A 21035-nucleotide genomic window follows, 5' to 3' on the forward strand; every position below is an offset into this window, starting at 1 on the left:
GTCAGGCCCGCCACAGAGTGTACTGTGCTCACTACTGCCAGTGCCCAGTTGCACCACTCATATCTGGTGTCACAGTAGCTTGCACGCATAGTACAACTAATAGAAAAAAATATGACAGGCAGAGGCATGCCACCCCGCAGGGTCCGTCGTGGTCGTGAGGCTGTGATTTCCTTTGGCCCTAGAATAATACCCAGTGTTCAGAGGCCACGTACCCAGAACTCGAAAAGTTCTGAGGACATAGTTGACTGGCTAAAACAGGACACCCAATCTTCTACAGCTTCCGCTCAGAACCTTGACGCACCATCCTCCTCCAGCTCAGCTTTGGGCACCTCTCAAGTTACCACTCGCCCGCCTGCCGCCACCACCAACACTAGCACCACAGCTGCTTCACTTGATCTGTCAGAGGAGTTATTTACACATCAGTTGGAAGAAATGAGTGATGCGCAACCATTATTGCCAGAGGATGTAGATAACAGGAATATGTCTCAGTCATGCAGCATTACACACATGGACGTACGGTGTGATGATGATGATGTTGTACCCCCTGCTGCTTCCTTTGCTGAGTTGTCAGATACAAGTGAAGCGGTTGATGATGACGATGTGTCCGTGGATGTCACGTGGGTGCCCGCTCGAAGAGAAGAAGAACAGGGGGAAAGTTCAGATGGGGAGACAGAGAGGAGGAGCAGACGAGTTGGAAGCAGGGGGAGGTCGTCGCAAGGAGCTAGTGGCACAGTCAGACAGCATGTATCGGCACCCGGGGTCAGCCAGACAGCACGCCAATCAACGCATGCTGTTGCCACCACCAGAATGCCGTCATTGCAAAGCTCAGCAGTGTGGCATTTTTTTTGTGTGTCTGCCTCTGATAACAGCGATGCCATTTGCAACCTGTGCCAAAAGAAACTGAGTCGTGGGAAGTCCAACACCCACCTAGGTACAACTGCTTTGCGAAGTCACATGATCTCACATCACAAACGCCTATGGGATCAACACATGATGAGTACAAGCAGCACACAAACTCAAAGCCACCATCCTCCTCCTGGTCCAGCATCTTCAGCCACGTCAACCACTGCTGTCCTCCTTGCCCCCTCTCAACCATCCGCCACTCCGCCTCTCACCTTCAGCAGTTCCTGCTCATCTGCCCACAGTCAGGTGTCTGTCAAGGAAATGTTTGAGCGTAAGAAGCCAATGTCACAGAGTCACCCCCTTGCCCAGCGTCTGACAGCTGGCTTGTCGGAACTCTTAGCCCGCCAGCTTTTACCATACAAGCTAGTGGAGTCTGAGGCCTTCAAAAAATTTGTAGCTATTGGGACACCGCAGTGGAAGGTACACGGCTGAATTTTTTTTTTTCACAAAAGGCAATCCCCAACCTGTACTCTATTGTGGAAAAGGAAGTCATGGCATGTCTGGCACACAGTGTTGGGGCAAGGGTCCATCTGACCACTGATGCCTGGTCTGCAAAGCACGGTCAGGGCAGGTCTATCACGTACACTGTGCATTGGGTAAACCTGCTGACGGCTGCCAAGCATGGAATGCGTGGCTCTGCAGAGGAGTTGGTGACACCGCCACGACTTGCAGGCAGGCCTGCTGCCACCTCCTCTACTCCTCCTACTCCATCCTCTTCGCTAACCTCCTCGGCTGAGTCCTCTTCTGCTGCTGCGTCTTGCTCCACATCAACTGCACCCCCCCAGCTCCCCAGGGGCTATTCCACATCCCGGATACGACAGTGTCACGCCGTCTTGGGATTGACTTGCCTGAAAGCAGAGAGTCACACCGGACCAGCACTCCTGTCCGCCCTGAACGCACAGGTGGATCAGTGGCTGACTCCGCACCAACTGGAGATTGGCAAAGTGGTGTGTGACAACAGAAGCAATTTGTTGGAGGCATTGAATTTGGGCAAGTTGACACATGTGCCGTGCATGGCACATGTGTTGAATCTGATCGTACAACGCTTTGTGCATAAGTACCCAGGCTTACAGGACATCCTCAAGCAGGCCAGAAAGGAGTGTTGCCATTTCAGGCGTTCCTACACGGCCATGGCGCACATTTCAGATATTCAGCGGCGAAACAACATGCCAGTGAGGCACTTGATTTGCGACAGACCGATACGTTGGAATTCAACACTCCTAATGTTCGACCGCCTGCTCCAACAAGAAAAAGCCGTCAACGAGTATTTGTATGACCGGTGTGCTAGGACAGCCTCTGCGGAGCTGGGTATTTTTTTGCCACGTTACTGGACGCTCATGCGCAATGCCTGTAGGCTCATGCATCATCCCATTTGTTTTCTTCCTGGAGCGTGCCCTGCGAAGAGTGCTGGATCAGGCCGTAGATGAGCATGAAGAGGAAGAGTTGTGGTCACCATCACAACCAGAAACAGCCTTATCAGCATCGCTTGCTGGACCTGCGGCAACGCTGGAAGAGGAGTCTGAGGAAGAGGAGTCAGAGGAGGAATGTGGCTTTGAGGAGGAGGAAGACCAAACACAGCAGGCATCCCAGGGTGCTTGTTGTCACCTATCTGGTACCCGTGGTGTTTTATGTGGCTGGGGGGGAAGAACAGACCTTCAATGAGATCAGTGAGGACGAGGAACGGGACATGAGTAGCTCGGCATCCAACCTTGTGCAAATGGGGTCTTTCATGCTGTCATGCCTGTTGAGGGACCCTCGTATAAAAAGGCTGAAGGAGAACGACCTGTACTGGGTGGCCACGCTACTAGACCCCCGGTATAAGCAGAAAGTGCCTGAAATGTTACCGAATTACCGGAAGTCGGAAAGGATGCAGCAGTTCCAAAACAAGTTAAAAAAGTATGCTTTACACAGCGTATAAGGGTGATGTCACAGCACAACGGGAATCTAACAGGGGAAGAGGTGAAAGTAATCCTCCTCCTACCACGACCACGCCGGCAAGGACAGGACGCTTTACAGACGTGTTGTTGATTGAGGACATGCAGAGCTTTTTAAGTCCTACGCATGGCCACAGCCCTTCGGGGTCCAGCCTCAGAGAACGACTCGACCGACAGGTAGCAGACTACCTCGCCTTAACTGCAGATATCGACACTCTGAGGAGCAATGAACCCCTTGACTACTGGGTGTGCAGGCTTGACCTGTGGCCTGAGCTATCCCAATTTGCGATAGAACTTCTGGCCTGCTCTGCTTCAAGTGTCCTGTCAGAAAGGACCTTCAGCGCAATGTTGGCACACCCCAGATGAGATAAGGTCGTTGCTTCATTGTGAACAGACCAAAAGCGATCGGCTGGAGAGTTTTGCATAGAAAAAACATTAATTTTCTTTGTGATCATCTAAGGTGATCATTAAAGCATACTAGGCCAACAATGGGCCCACACAGCAGAATCATTGTTTTCAGGGTCACTTAACTGTCACTGAACTACCTCAGCACGACCATAGGCTTTGAAAAACCGCCATCGACTGCAATCTCCCAAACGTGCGCATGAGCACAGTCATCACTACACCAAGATTGACGCATAGAGGAAAAAAATGTATGTAATGAGTGTGTGAACTTTTGACAACTCTTTGCGGTTGTCTAAACTCTATTCCATACACGTCCCCTGATAGGGGACGTAACAGGGATTAAACTGATAGGAATAGTACTCATATCATATCGGGTAGCACAGTACATTGTACAGCGCACGCGCAGCGCCCCAAATTGGAAATAAGAGGACCGACTAAGCATCTTTTTCCATCTACCAGTTCCTAAAATCTATTCCATACAACGGCCCCTGATAGGGAACAAAACAGAGATTAAACTGGTAAGATCAGATTTCTTTAATAAAAAAAAAAAAGAGGACAGTCTTTGCGGAGCTGGGTATTTTTTGGCCGCGTTACTGAACGCTCATGCACAATGGCTGTAGGCTCATGCGTCTTTTTGCGGAGGTGACAAACCTGGTCAGTCAAACTCAAGGCAACATCATCGACCTCATCCCATATGCGTTTTTTCTGGAGCGTGCCCTGCAAAGAGTGCTGGATCAGGCCGTAGATGAGCATGAAGAGGAAGAGTTGTGGTCACCATCACCACCAGAAGCAGTCTTGTCGTCGTCGATTGCTGGACCTGCGGCAACGCAAAGAGAGGAGTCTGAAGAAGAGGAGTCAGAGGAGGAAGGTGGCTTTGAGGAGGTGGAAGACCAACCACAGCAGGAGTCCCAGGGGGCTTGTTGTCACCTTTCGGGGACCCTTGGTGTTGTACGTGGCTGGGTGGAGGAAGAGACCTTCAATGACGTCAGTGAGGACATGGCTAGCTTGGTATCCAACCTTGTGCAAATGGGGAGTTTGCGGTTGTGCAAATGGACTGTTTGCGGTTGTTTGCGGTGCGTTAAACGGAGAGTTTGGTCTGTCACTGTGAAGCAGGCGTAACCCTTACACTACCTGATCGATACAACATCATACCTGATGTTTTAAAGCACGTTATTCCAAACAATTTAGGAATGTTAGGTGATTTATGCTCTTTATGGATTAAGACCCGACTCTGCGTCAACTACGTAATTTTCCATGGGAGTTTTGCCATGGATCCCCCTCCGGCATGCCACAGTCCAGGTGTTAGTCCCCTTGAAACAACTTTTCCATCACTATTGTGGCCAGAAAGAGTCCCTGTGGGTTTTAAAATTCGCCTGCCTATTGAAGTCTATGGCGGTTCGCCCGGTTCGCGAACATTTGCGGAAATTCACGTTCGCCGTCCGCGAACGGAAAATTTTATGTTCGCGACATCTCTACAGAGGAGTAGAGCGGCGCCTGGAAAGAAGAGCATGCACAACAGAGGGGCCTACCCAAACTTTATGGGGGCCCCATATAGTTGTTGTAGCAGGCCCCTCTTTGCTGAGAGGGACCTACAACGACTATACGGGGGCAACTATTAACAAAGGGGCCTACCCAAACTATGGGGCCTCTATAAAGTTTGGGTAGGACCCTCTGTCAATAGTTTCCCCCATATAGTTTCAGTAGGACCCTCTGTTAATAGTTGCCCCTATAATGTTTGGGTAGGACCCTTTTTTAATAGTTGCCCCCATATAGTTTCAGTAGGACCCGCTGTTAATAGTTGCCCCTATAGTTTGGGTAGGACCCACTCTGTTAATAGTTGCACAAAGCGGGCACTATTACTGTGTGGGGCAATACACATGGGGAGTTTGTAAAAATGTTTATCTGATAGGTTTTGTGGAGACAGAAGAAATCTGGGAGAAATCTTCATGGCGGTCTGAACCGAATAGTGAAGAAAAGAAAAAGTGGACAACTCTCATTACAGAAGACACCCCCTGTGATTCGTTTAGAGAAGACATCTCCTGTGAGTCTTTAAACAAAACTATACTGTAATAATTTGTACGGTCTGCAGAGCACTTGTGTACAGTGGTATATACCACTTTATGGTCACTGTATTGGGGGAATATTGGTCTTTGTATTAACATAGAACGTAATGACTTCATTAAGAAACTGACAGCAGGTCACCCTCACTAACCGGATGGTACATAGTAATAGTGCGTGCAACCCTGATGCTAACAATATATAGGCTTCTGGGCTGGCTGGCACTCAAATAGATGGACTTACATTTACTGGTTTGTCTTGTAAAATATAGGGCATTTATTGGACATATATGTAATAACATAAAATCTTGAACTATAATAGAACTGATAGTACTTGTGAGTAACCACTCCTAGGGGTCACTGTAATGCTTCCAGTGATAAGTCCCCGCTTGTGTGTGGTTTCTCCAAGCGCTCCTTTATAGTAAACTTGTGTAAGTTTTATTATTCATGTTCTATTGAATGCACATGCATGCGCGTTTATCCAAAAGTTTTGCAATGTCAGCACATCTATATATACGGGATATCCTTCACACCACCAATTTTACTCAGGCTCAGTTGTGAAGGATATATATAGATGTGCTGACATTGCAAAACTTTTGGATAAACGCGCATGCATGTGTATTCAATAGAACATGAATAATAAAACTGTCCAATATATTTTACAAGGCAAACCAGTCCATGTAAGGTTACTTTCACACTTGCGTTAGGAGCGGATCCGTCTGGTGTCTGTACAGACGGATCCGCTCCTATAATGCAAACGCTTGCATCCGTTCAGAATGGATCCGTCTGCATAACTTTATTTCAGATCTGATTTTTCACTTCGTGAAAACTCAGATCCGACAGTATATTCTAACACAGAGGCGTTCCCATGGTAATGGGGATGCTTCAAGTTAGAATATACTAAAAGAACTGTGTACATGACTGCCCCCTGCTGCCCGCCCCCTCCCTCCCCTGTAATTAACTCATTGGTGGCCAGTGCGGGCCCCCCCTCCCTCCCTCCCCTGTTTTTAACTCATTGGTGGCCAGTGTGGCCACCCCCCCCTGTTTTTAACTCATTGGTGGCCAGTGCGGCTGGCCCCCCCTCCCCCCTGTTTTTAACTCATTGGTGGCCAGTGCGTCCGCCCCCCTCCCTCCTCCCTGTTTTTAACTCATTGGTGGCCAGTGCGGCCGGCCCCCACTAATTAAAATCACCGACCCCCCATCATTGGTGGCAGTGGAGAGTTCCGATCGGAGTCCCAGTTTAATCGCTACGCTACTGCATTCCTGGCTGCAATGGTTACTTATCAATTTTAGAAGCATTATACTTACCTGCGATGTCTGTGACCGGCCGGGCGCTCCTCCTACTGGTAAGTGAAAGGTCTGTGCTATAAGCAATGCGCCGCACAGACCTTTCACTTACCAGTAGGAGGAGCGCACGGCCGGTCACAGACATCGCAGGTAAGTATAATACTTCTAAAATTGATAAGTAACCATGGCAGCCAGGACTGCAGTAGCGTCTTGGCTGCCATGGTAACCGATCGGAGCCCCAGCGATTAAACTGGGACTCCGATCAAAACTCTCCGCTGCCACCAATGATGGGGGGTTGGTCATTTTAATTAGGGGGGGGGGGCCGGCCGCACTGGCCACCAATGAGTTAAATACAGGGGGGAGGGGTTGCGGCCGCACTGGCCACCAATGAGTTAAAAACAGGGGGGGGCTGGCCGCACTGGCCACCAATGAGTTAAATACAGGGGAGGGAGGGGGGGCCGCACTGGCCACCAATGAGTTAAATACAGGGGAGGGGGGGAGGGTCTGCCCCCCGCTGCCTGGCAGCACCTGCCAGGCAGCAGGGGGCAGTCATGTACACAGTTCTTTTAGTATATTCTAACTTGAAGAGTCCCCATCACCATGGGAACGCCTCTGTGTTAGAATATACTGTCAGATCTGAGTTTCACGATCTAACTCAAATCCGATGGTATATTCTAACAGAGGCTTTCCCATGGTGATGGGGACGCTTCAAGTTAAAATATACCATCGGAATGGAGAAAACTCCGATCTGATGGTATATCTGACTTTACATAGAAAGTCAATGGGGGACGGATCCGTTTGCAATTGCACCATATTGTGTCAACGTCAAACGGATCCGTCCCCATTGACTTGCATTATAAGTCTGGACGGATCCGTTTGGCTCCGCACAGCCAGGCGGACACCAAAACGCTGCAAGCTGCCTTCAAGTGTCCGCCTGCTGAGCGGAACGGAGGCCAAACGGTGCCAAACTGATGCGTTCTGAGCGGATCCGCATCCACTCAGAATGCATTGGGGCTGTACGGATCCGTTCGGGGCCTCTTGTGAGAGCCTTCAAACGGAACTCACAAGCGGAACACCGAACGCAAGTGTGAAAGTAGCCTTAGTCCATCTATTTGAGTGCCAGCCAGAAGCCTATATATTACTACTACAATTTTCACAAGACAATAGGGTGTGTGTGTCTGCTGGAGAGAGCACCTTTGCCGTGATTGTAGCTAAGGTTGAGCCACTGGCTGTCACGACCATGGTCATGGTCGTGACTTTTGGACCCGCATGCAGTTGCCTGTGGTTTGGTCTGTTGTCAACCACATGGTGAGGGCTGCTGGTATGTTGCCTCACGTGTGGTTGCCGCTGGCAACATGATGTGGTTGGCAGTGTAGCAGTCGGAGCTGGACGCTAGGCGGCTTGCTGTCACGGCATGCGGTTGCCCTCTGGCAACGTGTGGTTTTTATGTATGCACTTCCTATGTCTGGTGTGCACGGGATTTATGTTATGTGTACACTGTGACACTTTCCTTCACTTGTGGTTGCCCGTGGCAACGTGTGGAGTTGTGTGCATGTGGTGGCAGTGTCTCGGCCTTCTGGCTGATCCCCAAGACATGCTTGCCACGCATGCCGTTGCCGGTGGTAACAGGTGGAGTGTGTGCTTCTTTGTGCTTTTCCCCTTTAAGTAGTTTCCATCCCTTGCCTGGTATTGAAAGGGTTAATTCCCTTCCTTGTGTGTGAACACTGGGTGTGTCTGTGTGTGGGTGTGGCTACTTGGGGCTATATAGCTCCTGCTGGATGCCAGACTCTGAGGGGTACTTCAGCCATGGTTAGCTGGAGTCATCCTCCTGGTTATATACCATCTGCCAGTGAGGGCCACCCTTGTGGTCATAAACTTATCTTATGTTAGACATTATTGTTCTTTTGTTATTATATGTCTAGTGGTGTCTTTATGTTTATTGCAGCGTATGGTCCTGGGTTCCTGTGTGATTGTGTGGTGTGTGCTCTGTCCGTTTATGTTGTTGTGGACAGCAGCACTTGTGCACGGGTTCCAGGCTGTGTGTCTGTGGCAGGTAGGTGTGGTACTAGTTGCACTACCTGCCATTGCCATATGCTGTATTTGTTCCCCTTACCTTTGCAGCTGGCCAGTTAGACTCCTGTTGCTCTGTGTCTAGGAGGAACCCTGCTCCTAGTCCAGGGCCACCCTGAGGGCTAGTAGGAATCTGAGGTTTCAGAGTATGAGCCCTCCCACCATCAGCGTTGGCTCATACGGCTAGGAGACAGGGTCAGAATTAGGGATGTGATAGGAGGTGACCTGATTCCTGTCCTGGCCTAGCAGCTATACTTCATATAGACATCGCACGGCTGAGGGTTTCCCCCACCTTCAGTCGTGACACTGGCACAAGGATTCATTCTGATTCTAACAATGCATTGGGCGTTCTTAGCCCTGAGTGCACTGGTATGCCAGTCTAGATGGTGTGTGGGTGTACCAGTGCACTCGGGGCTCGGGAACGCAAGAAGATCATTTACAAATTTGGATTGAGAGCAGTATCTCTGGAACAGAGCAACGGATAAAGGTTTTCAATGTTGTATTGCTAATAGGTGTCCTGTTTTGTTTTTCTAAATCTGTTCACCCTGTATATGGTAGATGTATATGGAGCTGTATGGGGGCGGGGCCTAACACTGAGCTTTTCTAATTTTTTAAGGTTTTATGTCACATTTTACAATGTATCAGCATAAGTCTGGTTCATTGAAGCGGAAGGAGAAGAGAGAAAGAGAACAGGAAGAAGAAAAACTTTGAAACAAAAATGTGTTAAAGTTTTTCAAGAAGCAGAAATCACCAGAGGAAGCTGCCACTGCAGAGTCTGTTGAGCCATCTGAGAAAGAAGTTCTTGTTGAACCAGAAGAGGAGACTGCTTCATGCAGCACATCTTTTGTAACTGACACTGAAGGTCATACTGACACATATCCACAAGAAGAAGATGAAACTCAGACTGAGCACATTTCTGGCCTTGTGGAAAATGAAGAAGAGCCTGATTGGAAGGATCCAGCAGTTTGGCCAGATGTGTTGACGGACAAACACAGAGAAAGTATTGTGATTTGTGGTTTAGATAAAGAACAACTACAGGAAATGATAAAAGGCATGGACAAGGATTGTGAAGAACTTTCATTCAGTGAGTTTTTACTCTATGCAAAATCATCAAATGGACGTGAGAAAATAGTGCGGGACTGGCTAAGGTGGAGTACCAGCAAGCACGTTTTGTACTGTGTGACTTGCCTTACATTCTCTTCTGACCGTGGCAAAGCTACTAGATTTCTTTGTCGGAAAGAGGGATTTAATCCGTCAAAAAACAAGTGGCATTTTCTGTACAATCGATTGCCAGAACATGAGAATTCCATCAATCACAAGCAACACTATTGGAGTTGGAGGAAGCTTCAAAAATCTATTGCAGGCCATGGTTTGGACTCCCAATTGCAGAAAAGTTTGGACAATGAAACTAAAAAATGTTCTGTTTTATTAGAACGACTTCTGGATGTTACCTTATTTCTGGCATTAAGAAATTTGGCATTTCGTGGAAGCTCTCAAAGAATTGGAGACTTGCACAACGGGAATTTCCTTGGTGTACTGGAATTGATAGCACACTATGATCCAATGCTACATGAACATTTGGAAAAAGTAAAGAGAAGCCAAGAGAGTGGAAGAAAAGTTCATGCTCATTATCAAACCCAAAATGAGTTTATAAATATATGTGGGAAACATGTTCTGGACACCATTCTGTCTGAAAGGAGGAATGCAATTTATTTCTCTCTGATATGTGATGCCACACCTGATATTTCACATACAGAACAAAATGTCATTGTTTTAAGGTATGTGCATAGAAATTCAGAGACTAAAAATTGTGTTATTCAAGAAAGGTTTATTGAGTTTTTTTATTTTCACCAAAAGACTGGCAAAGAGATAGCAGAAAAGCTGTTATTGAGACTGGCTGAGCATGGAATAAATCTTGATGATTGCACAGGTCAACCTATTCACCACTGCTGCATTAATAGTGCTAAAAGGGAATTAATAAATAATAGAAGTACACACATGGATGTCCAGAGATAGTTTTAATATAGTAGGTTGGATAATAAGATGTTCATAATTTATTATTAACAAGGCAAAATAAAAGTTAAATTTTAAACAAATAAAAATACAAATGCACTTGTCAAGAGTAGGCAACCAGTAGTCTATGACTAAATGTATATACAATAAAAGTGCCTCTACACGTGCAGGGTATATATGAATGTAATGTATAAGGATTTAACAATGGTGCAAATATGTCCGGGAAAAAAAAAAAGGAGTTAGAGCACACATACAAAAGAAGTTTCCAAAAGCTGTATTTTGTCCCTGTGCTTCCCATTCTTTAAACCTTGTTGGTGTACATGCCGCATCCTGCTGCCCTGATGTGATTACGTTTTTTGGATGTGTCAATCGTTTATATGTACTGTTTAGTGGAAGTCCACAAAAGGTGGAAAATATTGAAGGATGAAATTGGAAGTTCACTGCATGCCTTGAGTGACACCAGATGGAGTACTAGAGTGGAAGCTGTTCGCCCAGTTGCTTTAAGACTTCCAGGCATCATTCAAGCCCTCGAAAAAGTAATTTCATCCCAAAGACTTTCAAGTGAGGCTCATTCTGAAGCGATGGGACTGAAAGATATTTTTTTATCTTTTAAGGCTATGATACTTGCAACATTCTGGTTAAAAGTTCTGCAGTTTTGAAGAGAGAAACAAGATTCTTCAAGCCAGATCTATTTCAATCGGCAAAAGAGAAAGAAAATATTAAATCCCTTTCGCTGGAAATGCAGGCACTCCGTGATAGGTGGACAGATCTACTTTCTGAGGCAAAACTTGTGGCAGAAGAAATGGGGATACCGAATATCCTGAAAGCACCAAGGCGGCTGAATAGGTCAAGAAAGCAGCAGCCAGATGTATGTATTGAACCAGAAGAAGCTGAAATGGAATTCAAGATCAACGTTTTCTTTGTGGCACTTGATTCTATAATTAGTGAGTTCAACCAGCGGTTTCAATCAATGGAAAAGGTTTGCTGCCTGTTTACTCCCATTTTGAAATTAAGAACCCTTTCAGATGCGGAATTAGTAAGCTCCACAGAAAACCTGATCTCCTTCTACTCTGACTATCTCTCAAGCTCTCTAGTAGGCGAACTTCAGCATCTTCGCAAGGTATATGATGCCACATTTACAAGAGACTTAGCCCCTCTTGACTTGTTGAACTCCATACATAAATTACAGCTTGAAGGAATATTTGGAGAAATATCTATTGCTCTCAGAATTTTCACCACAATTCCACTCTCTGTTGCTGAAGGAGAGAGAGCATTTAGCAAGCTATCTTTAATTAAAAACTATCTGCGGTCAACAATGAGTGAGCAACGTCTGAATAGTCTTGCACTTCTTTCCATTGAGCATGAGCTTGCACGTAAACTGAGTTTTAAGGATTTGATTGAAGACTTTGGAAGCTTAAAACTGAGGAGATGGTCAACTCACCATAGTTAAATATTTAACTAATTTATTGTATTTATATACAGTACAGACCAAAAGTTTGGACACACCTTCTCATTCAAAGAGTTTTCTTTATTTTCATGACTATGAAGGCATCAAAACTATGAATTAACACATGTGGAATTATATACATAACAAACAAGTGTGAAACAACTGAAAATATGTCATATTATAGGTTCTTCTTAGTAGCCACCTTTTGCTTTGATTACTGCTTTGCACACTCTTGGCATTCTCTTGATGAGCTTCAAGAGGTAGTCCCCTAAAATGGTCTTCCAACAGTCTTGAAGGAGTTCCCAGAGATGCTTAGCACTTGTTGGCCCTTTTGCCTTCACTCTGCGGTCCAGCTCACCCCAAACCATCTCGATTGGGTTCAGGTCCGGTGACTGTGGAGGCCAAGTCATCTGGCGCAGCACCCCATCACTCGCCTTCATAGTCAAATATCCCTTACTTTCAAAGTTTTCCCAATTTCTCGGCTGACTGACTGACCTTCATTTCTTAAAGTAATGATGGCCACTCGTTTTTCTTTACTTAGCTGCTTTTTTTCTTGCCATAATACCAATTCTAACAGTCTATTCAGTAGGACTATCAGCTGTGTATCCACCTGACTTCTCCTCAACGCAACTGATGGTCCCAACCCCATTTATAAGGAAAGAAATCCCACTTATTAAACCTGACAGGGCACACCTGTGAAGTTAAAAAACCATTTCAGGGGACTACCTCTTGAAGCTCATCAAGAGAATGCCAAGAGTGTGCAAAGCAGTAATCAAAGCAAAAGGTGGCTACTTTGAAGAACCTAGAATATGACATATTTTCAGTTTTTTCACACTTGTTTGTTATGTATATAATTCCACATGTGTTAATTCATAGTTTTGATGCCTTCAGTGTGAATCTACAATTTTCATAGTCATGAAAATAAAGAAAACTCTTTGAATGAGAAGGTGTGTCCAAACTTTTGGTCTGTACTGTATATTTATAGATACAGTGTGAATTTTTTTTTTTGTGGTTTTATTTATACAATTAAAAAGTTCATAACTGATTGGATCAAAAGAAACACAAAATTTTGACCAAAGCATTAAACTAAAGGGCTCTTTTTTTTTTGTCCTAGATGATGGGGAAGATGGCTAGGGGAGGCATGGAAAAAAAAACATGTAGTTGGTATAGGGTCCTTCTCAAAAGAGTACCTTGTGTATTGTAGGAGTTTTGTTTAGTTCTTAGATGATTTGTTAGGGGAGATATAACAAACGGTAAAACAGTAAACCTTGTGCTTTTAAGGTGTTTTTTCTTAAATGTGCCAGGGGAAGATTGCTAGGGCATATTAAGACAGGTAGTGTAGTTAGTGTTAGTGTAGGGTCCCCTGCTTAAAAGAGTCTACCTTGTCATGGTAGCAGGCTTCATATTATTTGGTCAAAAAATAATTCCTTACTGAAATCACTGATTCTCACTTTTTACTAACTTTGTATCTGTAAAAAAATAATGAAATTGGGAAATTGGGAAAGTGGGTCCTTGGGGATGGAGGGGGGCCAGGAGGCGGAGTCAGGACAGATTCTAAAGGAGCGGGGTAGGAGGGGGGGGGGCCCAGGCCTTGAGCTGTGTAAGGGGCCCCAAAATTTCTGATGGCAGCCCTGCCCCTCACAGAGAGACTACTCTGTGCCTCCCCACCTGGATGCCAACCCAGAGCCTGCGCTTTGTTCACATCCACAATACACAGAGTGCCTATAGATGTGATATAGTATTTTAATTTATTGCATTACTTTTTCCATTGATATGATTGATACAAATCAACTTTGATACACAGTACGGCAGTTCTGCTTGACTGCTTTATAAAGGCCCTAACCCAATACAAGTTCAACAAAAAAGCAATGCATTTAGTCAAATGTAGTTAACAAGAAATTAATATTTGTACCCAATGTATTACATAACCAACCAGTTATGTGCAAAAAAACATTTGCCAAAGTGATCTTGGACCAGTGGCGTACCGTCAATATAGGCAGACCACGCACTGGCTATGGGGCCCGTGAGGTTAGGGGTCCCGGCCAGGCTGCATGGCTCCGCCCCCTTTCCGACCTGAATACATGCTGCATTAGTTAACAGAGAGATAAATACTGGCAATGGGGCTTTTGAGTCGGCGGCCCTGGGCCCAGTGTCAATGAGGGGCGCATTGCCACCCCAAACGCCCCAGTGCCATTTACATATTTAGATTTTCATTTGGCATTATACACAGCGCTAGTGCTGCGCTGACAACAGCAGGCTGGAAGGAGGGAAGGAGCAGGGAGAGTGAGCAGCCGATTCCTCCAATCAGGAAGCAGAAGCGCTCTGCATGATGGAGCTGAGAGGAGCTGACAGGAAGACGGGCTGTTTGCTGCAGCAGGGTAACTGTACTTAGAGCTGTCAGGGTCAGACAGGAGCCTCAGCTCTGCTTACTGTAGTGCATATGTATTCTTTCATATGGGACCTGTGGCATGTGCTGGATGCTCCAGATAGACTACCTCTGAGGTAAAAGGATGGGACATGACTAAAATTGCTCAGCTCTGCTCCCTGTTAATAACAAAGGGAGAAGTTGAGCTGTGAGACAGAGATCTAATGCTGTGGACCTGCAGAAGATCTGTCCCAGGGGTCACATTGACCAATGTGGACAGTTCTGCTGCAGTAATTAACCCTATAGGCTCTCCTCTGATTTACACCTATCATAAAATAACTAAAACTTAAAGGGTAAGGCCGAGTTCATATCCCGTTTTTTCCATCCGTTTCATGTATACATACAGTGGCATCCTTTATCATAGAGTTTGAAAGAAAAATTTATATGTTAACCTATATGTGTTTTCTACTGGACTCTGCAGGATAGAAAAGCATTGGGTGCAGCACTTTTTTATCCCCCCCCCCCCCCACCAACATATAAGTAAAAACGGATGGCAAAAACGTGATGTGACCACAGCCTAACCTTTTATTTAGCTCCTAATGTACCCCGCACCTTCACTAATCAGCTTTAATTATTAAACTTTTTATTGGGGGGGGGGGGGCCAATTCTGAGTTTTGCTATGGGGCCCCATGATTTCTATGTACGCCCCTGTCTTGGACCTATAGTATGTATGAAAGCACAGAAATCAGCTTGACACAGTACAGAGGAACATCAATTACAGTGGATGATGGACATGTATATACCTACTGTACCACCAGGATAAATAAATCCATCTTTATCCCTAGTGGACTTCAATAAGTAAAACATTGATATATAGCTATTAAATGACAATGGAAAACACTAGGAATGACAATAGGAAAATAAATGACAATACCTTGTCCAAGACTTCACCTGGTGATTCATCTAGTGACTGTCCAAGCAGCAAAAAGTCTGATACCCCATTAGCAATAGACAAGATGCAATGGCCTCCAGAAATTAAAAGTACTAAAAATGGAAATTCCACTTGGTGCAATAATCGAATAGTTAATGCATGAGCTTCCATATGATGGATCGGTATAAAGGGTTTGTTATAACGTTTAACCAAGTTTAAGCTGTATGAAACACCAACTCCAAGACTTAATGCAAGTCCAGGCTTCACTGTTGTGGCGATAGCTGAAACCTCATGCAGATAGATGCCACTAGACAGTATGGCTTCATTAACAACTCTATCAATGTTATCTTTATGAAGTTGTTGTGCCACAGTTGGTAGGATTCCTCCTGTTCTGCAACATAAAAAAAAAATATTAAATTGCAAAATAAAACATTTATAGAACATGGCAGCTTTAAAAATATCTATCTCGTTAGCTATATTATGTAACGATGTAATTTTCTGGTCTACAGTATTTCAAACTATTTGATCAAAACACTTAGATTATAGAAATAAAGCATCTGTATGATGATACTGTTGAAAATAAAATTACTAAAAACCAATGCAAAACAAAATACACTGAACTTAACCCCTTCTACCCCGGGCAGGTTTTCACCCTCCTGCCCAGGCCATTTTACTTATCCAAGCCATTGTTTTCTCGTGACACATTGTACTTCATGAGAGTCATAAATGAGTCAATATTTTTTACCTTTATTTATGAAAAAATCTTGAAAATTTGAATTTCTCTGCTTTTAAAACAGAAAATGATACCTCATAAAATATTACTTAAACCCTTCATGACCACAATCATACCCCGTGCAGCTACCACGTGTATAGACGTCATGGCAGTTCTTTAATCCAAGCGCTGCAAAGCTTCTGCCCCTGCCCAGGTGCTGTCACGGACAGCATACAGTCTAGTAATGCCGGCAAGGGACCAATCAGAGTGGTCCCTTGCTGGTAATCGATCCGATTGGTTAGTCTGTGCAGACTAACCAATCGGATCGCGGCAGTGTTAAAATGCCGGTTTCAGGCTCTGATCTGCGCTCTGCAATCAGGTAATGTGTCCTGAAGCCCCCCGATCTGTGCCCCCTTCCTGTGCGCCTCCAACCCATCATCACCGTGAGCCCTGCATCTGCCATCGGTCCCCGCCCCCCCATCCATGTAGCATGCCCCTGATGCGGTCCGCCCCCTGCCCGCCCCGATCTGTTCTTTCTCAATGCTGGCCGTATCGCCCCCCTTTTCCAGCACTGCCCCCTGCACTCGATGCGGTCCCCCTGCTGTGTGTGATGGCGGCGGGTCTGTTCCTGAGCAGCCGCCATCAGTAGCGAGTGTCAGCTCTATGCTGACACTCTGCTGTAACCCCATAGATGCCGCGGCAGCGGCATCCATGGGGTTAATAGAGGGAGGGGCAACCATGGCAGCCATGGCAACCAGACGCTTTGCAAAGGTGTCCGATGTTGTCACCTACAGGAAATCTGGTAGTATTATACTTTGCAAAGCAAGAGCATTGTAAAGTATAGTACAACCATCAGCCCCACTGGATCTTCAAGATCCAAGAGGGAACTGATAAAAAAAAAAAAAGGAAAATAATAAAAAGTAAAAATAAATAAATAAAAATGTAAATAAAATAAAAATTAGCCTTTTCCTATAAAAAAAACCCCCCAAAAAAAAAAAACACATATTCGGTATCACCGCGTCTGTAACGACTATCTCTATAAATATATCACATAATGAACCACGTCAAATAAACACCATAAAAAATAAAAAATGTGTAAAAAAAAGCCATTTTTGTCACCTTACATCACAAAGTGCAACACCAAGCGATCAAAAAGGCGTATACACCCCAAAATAGTACCAATCAAACCATTACCTCATCCCACAAAAAAATGAGCCCCTATTTAAGACAATCGCCCCAAAATAAAAAAGCTATGGCTCTCAGACTATGGAGACACTAAAACTGTTCCAAAACAGCCAATTTTTTTGGTCACCTTGCCCCATAAAGTGTAATAATGAATGATCAAAAAAATCATATGTACCCAAAAATGGTACCAATAAAAACCTCAACTCTTTCTGCAAAAAACGAGCCCCTGCACAAAACGATCGGTAGAAAAATAGAAAATATATGGCGTTCAGAAAATAGACACAAAAAACATAATTTCTTTTTCAAAAATGCCTTATTATGTAAAACTGAAACAAACAAATAAAGTAAACATATTTGATATCACTGCGTCCGTAACAATCTGCTCTATAAAAATAGCACATGATCTACCATGTCAGATGAATCTTGTAAAAAATTTAAGATGACAAAACAGCAATTTTTTTTGTTACCTTGCCTCACAAAAAACATAATATAGAGCAATTAAAAATCATATGTACCCCAAAATAGTACCAATAAAACTGTCACCTTATACCCTAGTTTCCAAAATAGGGTGACTTTTTGGGAGTTTCTACTGTAGGGGTGAATCAGGGGGGCTTTAAATGGGACATGGCATCTAAAACCAGTCCAGCAAAATCTGTCTTCCAAAAACCATGTGGCGTTACTTTTGTTCTGCACCCTGTCGTGTGCCCTTACATCAGTTTACGACCACATGTAGGGTTTTTCTGTAAACTGCAGAATCAGGGTAATAAATATTTAGTTTTGTTTGGCTGTTAACCCTCAATGTGTTAAAGATAAAAATGTAATAAAATGGAAAATCTGCCCAAAAAGTGAAATTTAGAAATTTCCCCTCCATTTTGCTTTAATTCTTGTGGAACACCTAAAGGGTTAACAAAGTTTGTAAAATCAGTTTTGAGTAACTTGAGGGCTGTAGTTTCTACAATGGGGTCATTTATGGGGGGTATCCCCTATGTAAGCCCCACAAAGTGACTTCAGACCTGAACTGGTCCTTAAAAAGTGGGTTTTGGAAGATTTTAAGAATTGCTTCTAAACTTCTAAGCCTTGTAACGTCCTAAAAAAATAAAATGACATTTCTAAAATGATGCCAACATAAAGTAGACATATAGGGAATGTTAAGTAATAAATATTTTATGAGGTATCACTTTTTGTTTTAGAAGCAGAGAAATAGAAATTTTGAAAATTGCTAATTTTTCTAAATTTTTGGTAAATTTGGGATTTTTTCATAAATAAAGGTGAAATATATTGACTCAAATTTATGACTGTCATGAAGTACAATGTGTCACGAGAAAACAATCTCAGAATGGCTTGGATAAGTAAAAGCGTTCCAAAGCTATTACCACATAAATTGACGCATGTCAGATTTGTAAATTTTGACCTGGACACTGGGGCATCAATGACCTTTCATCATGAAAGGGTTAATATTCCTCATAGGTCTACTTTATGTTGGCATAATTTTGTAAATGCCATTTTACTTTTTAAGGACTTTAAAAGGCTTACAATTTTAGAAGTAATTTAAACTTTTTAAGGACCAATTCAGTTATGAAGTCACTTTGTGGAGTTTACATAATAGAGACCACCCATGAATTACATCATTTTAGAAATTACACACAAGTTAATAAAAACTGATTTTCCAAACTTTGTTAACCCCAAGAATTAAAGGCAAATGGAGATGAAATTTCTACATTTCATTTTTTGGCAGATTTTTCATTTAATCCATTTTTTTTCTTTAACACATCAAAGGTTAACAGTCAAACAAAACTCAATATCTATTACCCTGATTTTGCAGTTTATAGAAATACCGCACACATGGTTGTAAACTGCTGTAGGGGCACACGACAGGGAGCAGAAGAAAAGGAGCGCCATATGGTTTTTGGAAGGCAGATTTTGCTAGACTGGTTTTTAGACACCGTGTCCCATTTGAAGCCCCCCCCTGATTCACCACTGCTACGGCAAAAAGTGACCCCATTTTGGAAACTACGGGATAAGGTGACAGTTTTATTGGTATTATTTTGGGGTACATATGATTTTTGATCGCTTTATGTTACGTTTTGTTGTGAGGCAAGGTACCAAAAAATGGCTTTTCTGGCACAGTTTTAATTTTTTGTTTTTTACAATGACAGGTTAGGCTACTTTCACACTTGTGTTTTGGCTTTCCGTTTGTGAGATCCATCATGGGCTCTCACAAGCGGTCCAAAATGGATCAGTTTTGCTCTAATGCTATCACGACCGGCGTGCCGATTACATACGTGACGCAAAGGGAGGGAAAAGGAAGGCCCTGTTCAAGGGAGAGGGAAAGATGGTGACCCCTAACTCACCTTGAGGCTGGCACCTGACTGCCCTGACATCCCTAGACTGGTTTCTCACCCGTACACCGATCACGTGCCTAAACCCTGGCTTTCCCTAAGATGAGACTTACGTAGTGAATAGGGCGGTGGGAACACTAGTCCGCACCACTAAAACTAAAGGGAAACACTAGGGAGAGGACAGACAATACTGACAAAACATATAGTCCCAGGTGGGCGAGAACAAACAACCAACAGGGATCCGGAGGGTAATGCTCTGGTACGAAAACCAGGGATAACAGCAACTCAGCTCCAGTGGGTCAGTATAGAAGTCCAGACAGGAAGCTCTATATCTGGCAACCAGAGAAGTGGGAGAGCGGAATATAAGGAGGTTGGGAGTGCCGGACAAGAAACAGCTGAGGAGAAGAAGCTACGGATCCCTGAGTGATACAGAAAGGATTGCAAGGCAAACACAGAAAGCTACCATTAAGTAACAGCGCTATCTTTAGACATAGAGCGCACAGCCACCCGCTGCGACTTCCTGACCCCGGGTATAACGAAGTCAGACGTGACAGTACCCCCCTTTCCATGAGGGGCCTCCGGACACTCAGGACCAGGTCTCTCAGGACGCTGGAACCTACATTCTTTCCTCAGGACCGTAACCCCTCCAATGCACCAGATATTGAGGAAAGCGGCGGACCCGACGAGAATCAACAAATTTTGGATATTTGAAACTCTAGATTACCATCAACAAAAACAGGAGGGGGTGGCAGTGGTGACGGTTCTAGAGGTGGAACATACTTTTTGAGTAACGACTTATGGAAGACGTTATGGATTTTAAAAGTTTGTGGTAGCTCCAGGCGAAAAGTCACGGGGTTAATGATGGCTACTATTTTGTAAGGACCAATGAACATAGGACCCAGTTTCCAAGAGGGAACCTTTAACTTAATATTCCTAGTAGATAACCACACAGTCATTCACTCCTAGGTCCGGACCTGGCGACCGTTTCTTATCAGCCATGCATTTATATTTACCTCCCATATTTTTCAAGTTAGCTTTCACTTTCTGCCATACAGATGAAAGAGATTACGAAAACCGTTCCTCTTCGGGAATCCCAGAAGACCCCCCCTCTTTTAAAGTACAGAACTGGGGATGAAAACCATATGCACTAAGAAATGGTGACTTGCCAGTGGATTCCTGACGGCGATTATTTATAGCAAACTTGGCTAACGGTAAATATGATGACCACACCTCTTGGTTTTCAGACACAAAACACCTCAGGTATGTCTCAAGGTTTTGGTTGGTACGCTCAGTCTGTCCATTCGACTGAGGATGGAAAGCTGAGGAAAAGGACAAGTGTACCCCCAAACGGGAACAAAAAGCTTTCTTAAACGTAGAAATAAACTGG

General features: G+C 44.3%; 1 protein-coding gene across 2 annotated transcripts in view; it reads right to left on the bottom strand.

Moving 5' to 3' along the window:
• Window positions 1-21035, bottom strand: part of OSGEPL1 (O-sialoglycoprotein endopeptidase like 1) — a 496422-nt gene that overhangs the window by 368810 nt on the left and 106577 nt on the right. For both annotated transcript variants that reach the window (XM_040440619.1, XM_040440618.1), the window contains exon 2: window positions 15416-15803. In XM_040440619.1, coding sequence (XP_040296553.1) covers window positions 15416-15803 — 388 coding nt within the window. The remainder of the gene's footprint in view (window positions 1-15415; window positions 15804-21035) is intronic.

This window comes from Bufo bufo, chromosome 7 (assembly GCF_905171765.1).
Source record: "Bufo bufo chromosome 7, aBufBuf1.1, whole genome shotgun sequence".
NCBI classification, from domain to species: domain Eukaryota; kingdom Metazoa; phylum Chordata; class Amphibia; order Anura; family Bufonidae; genus Bufo; species Bufo bufo.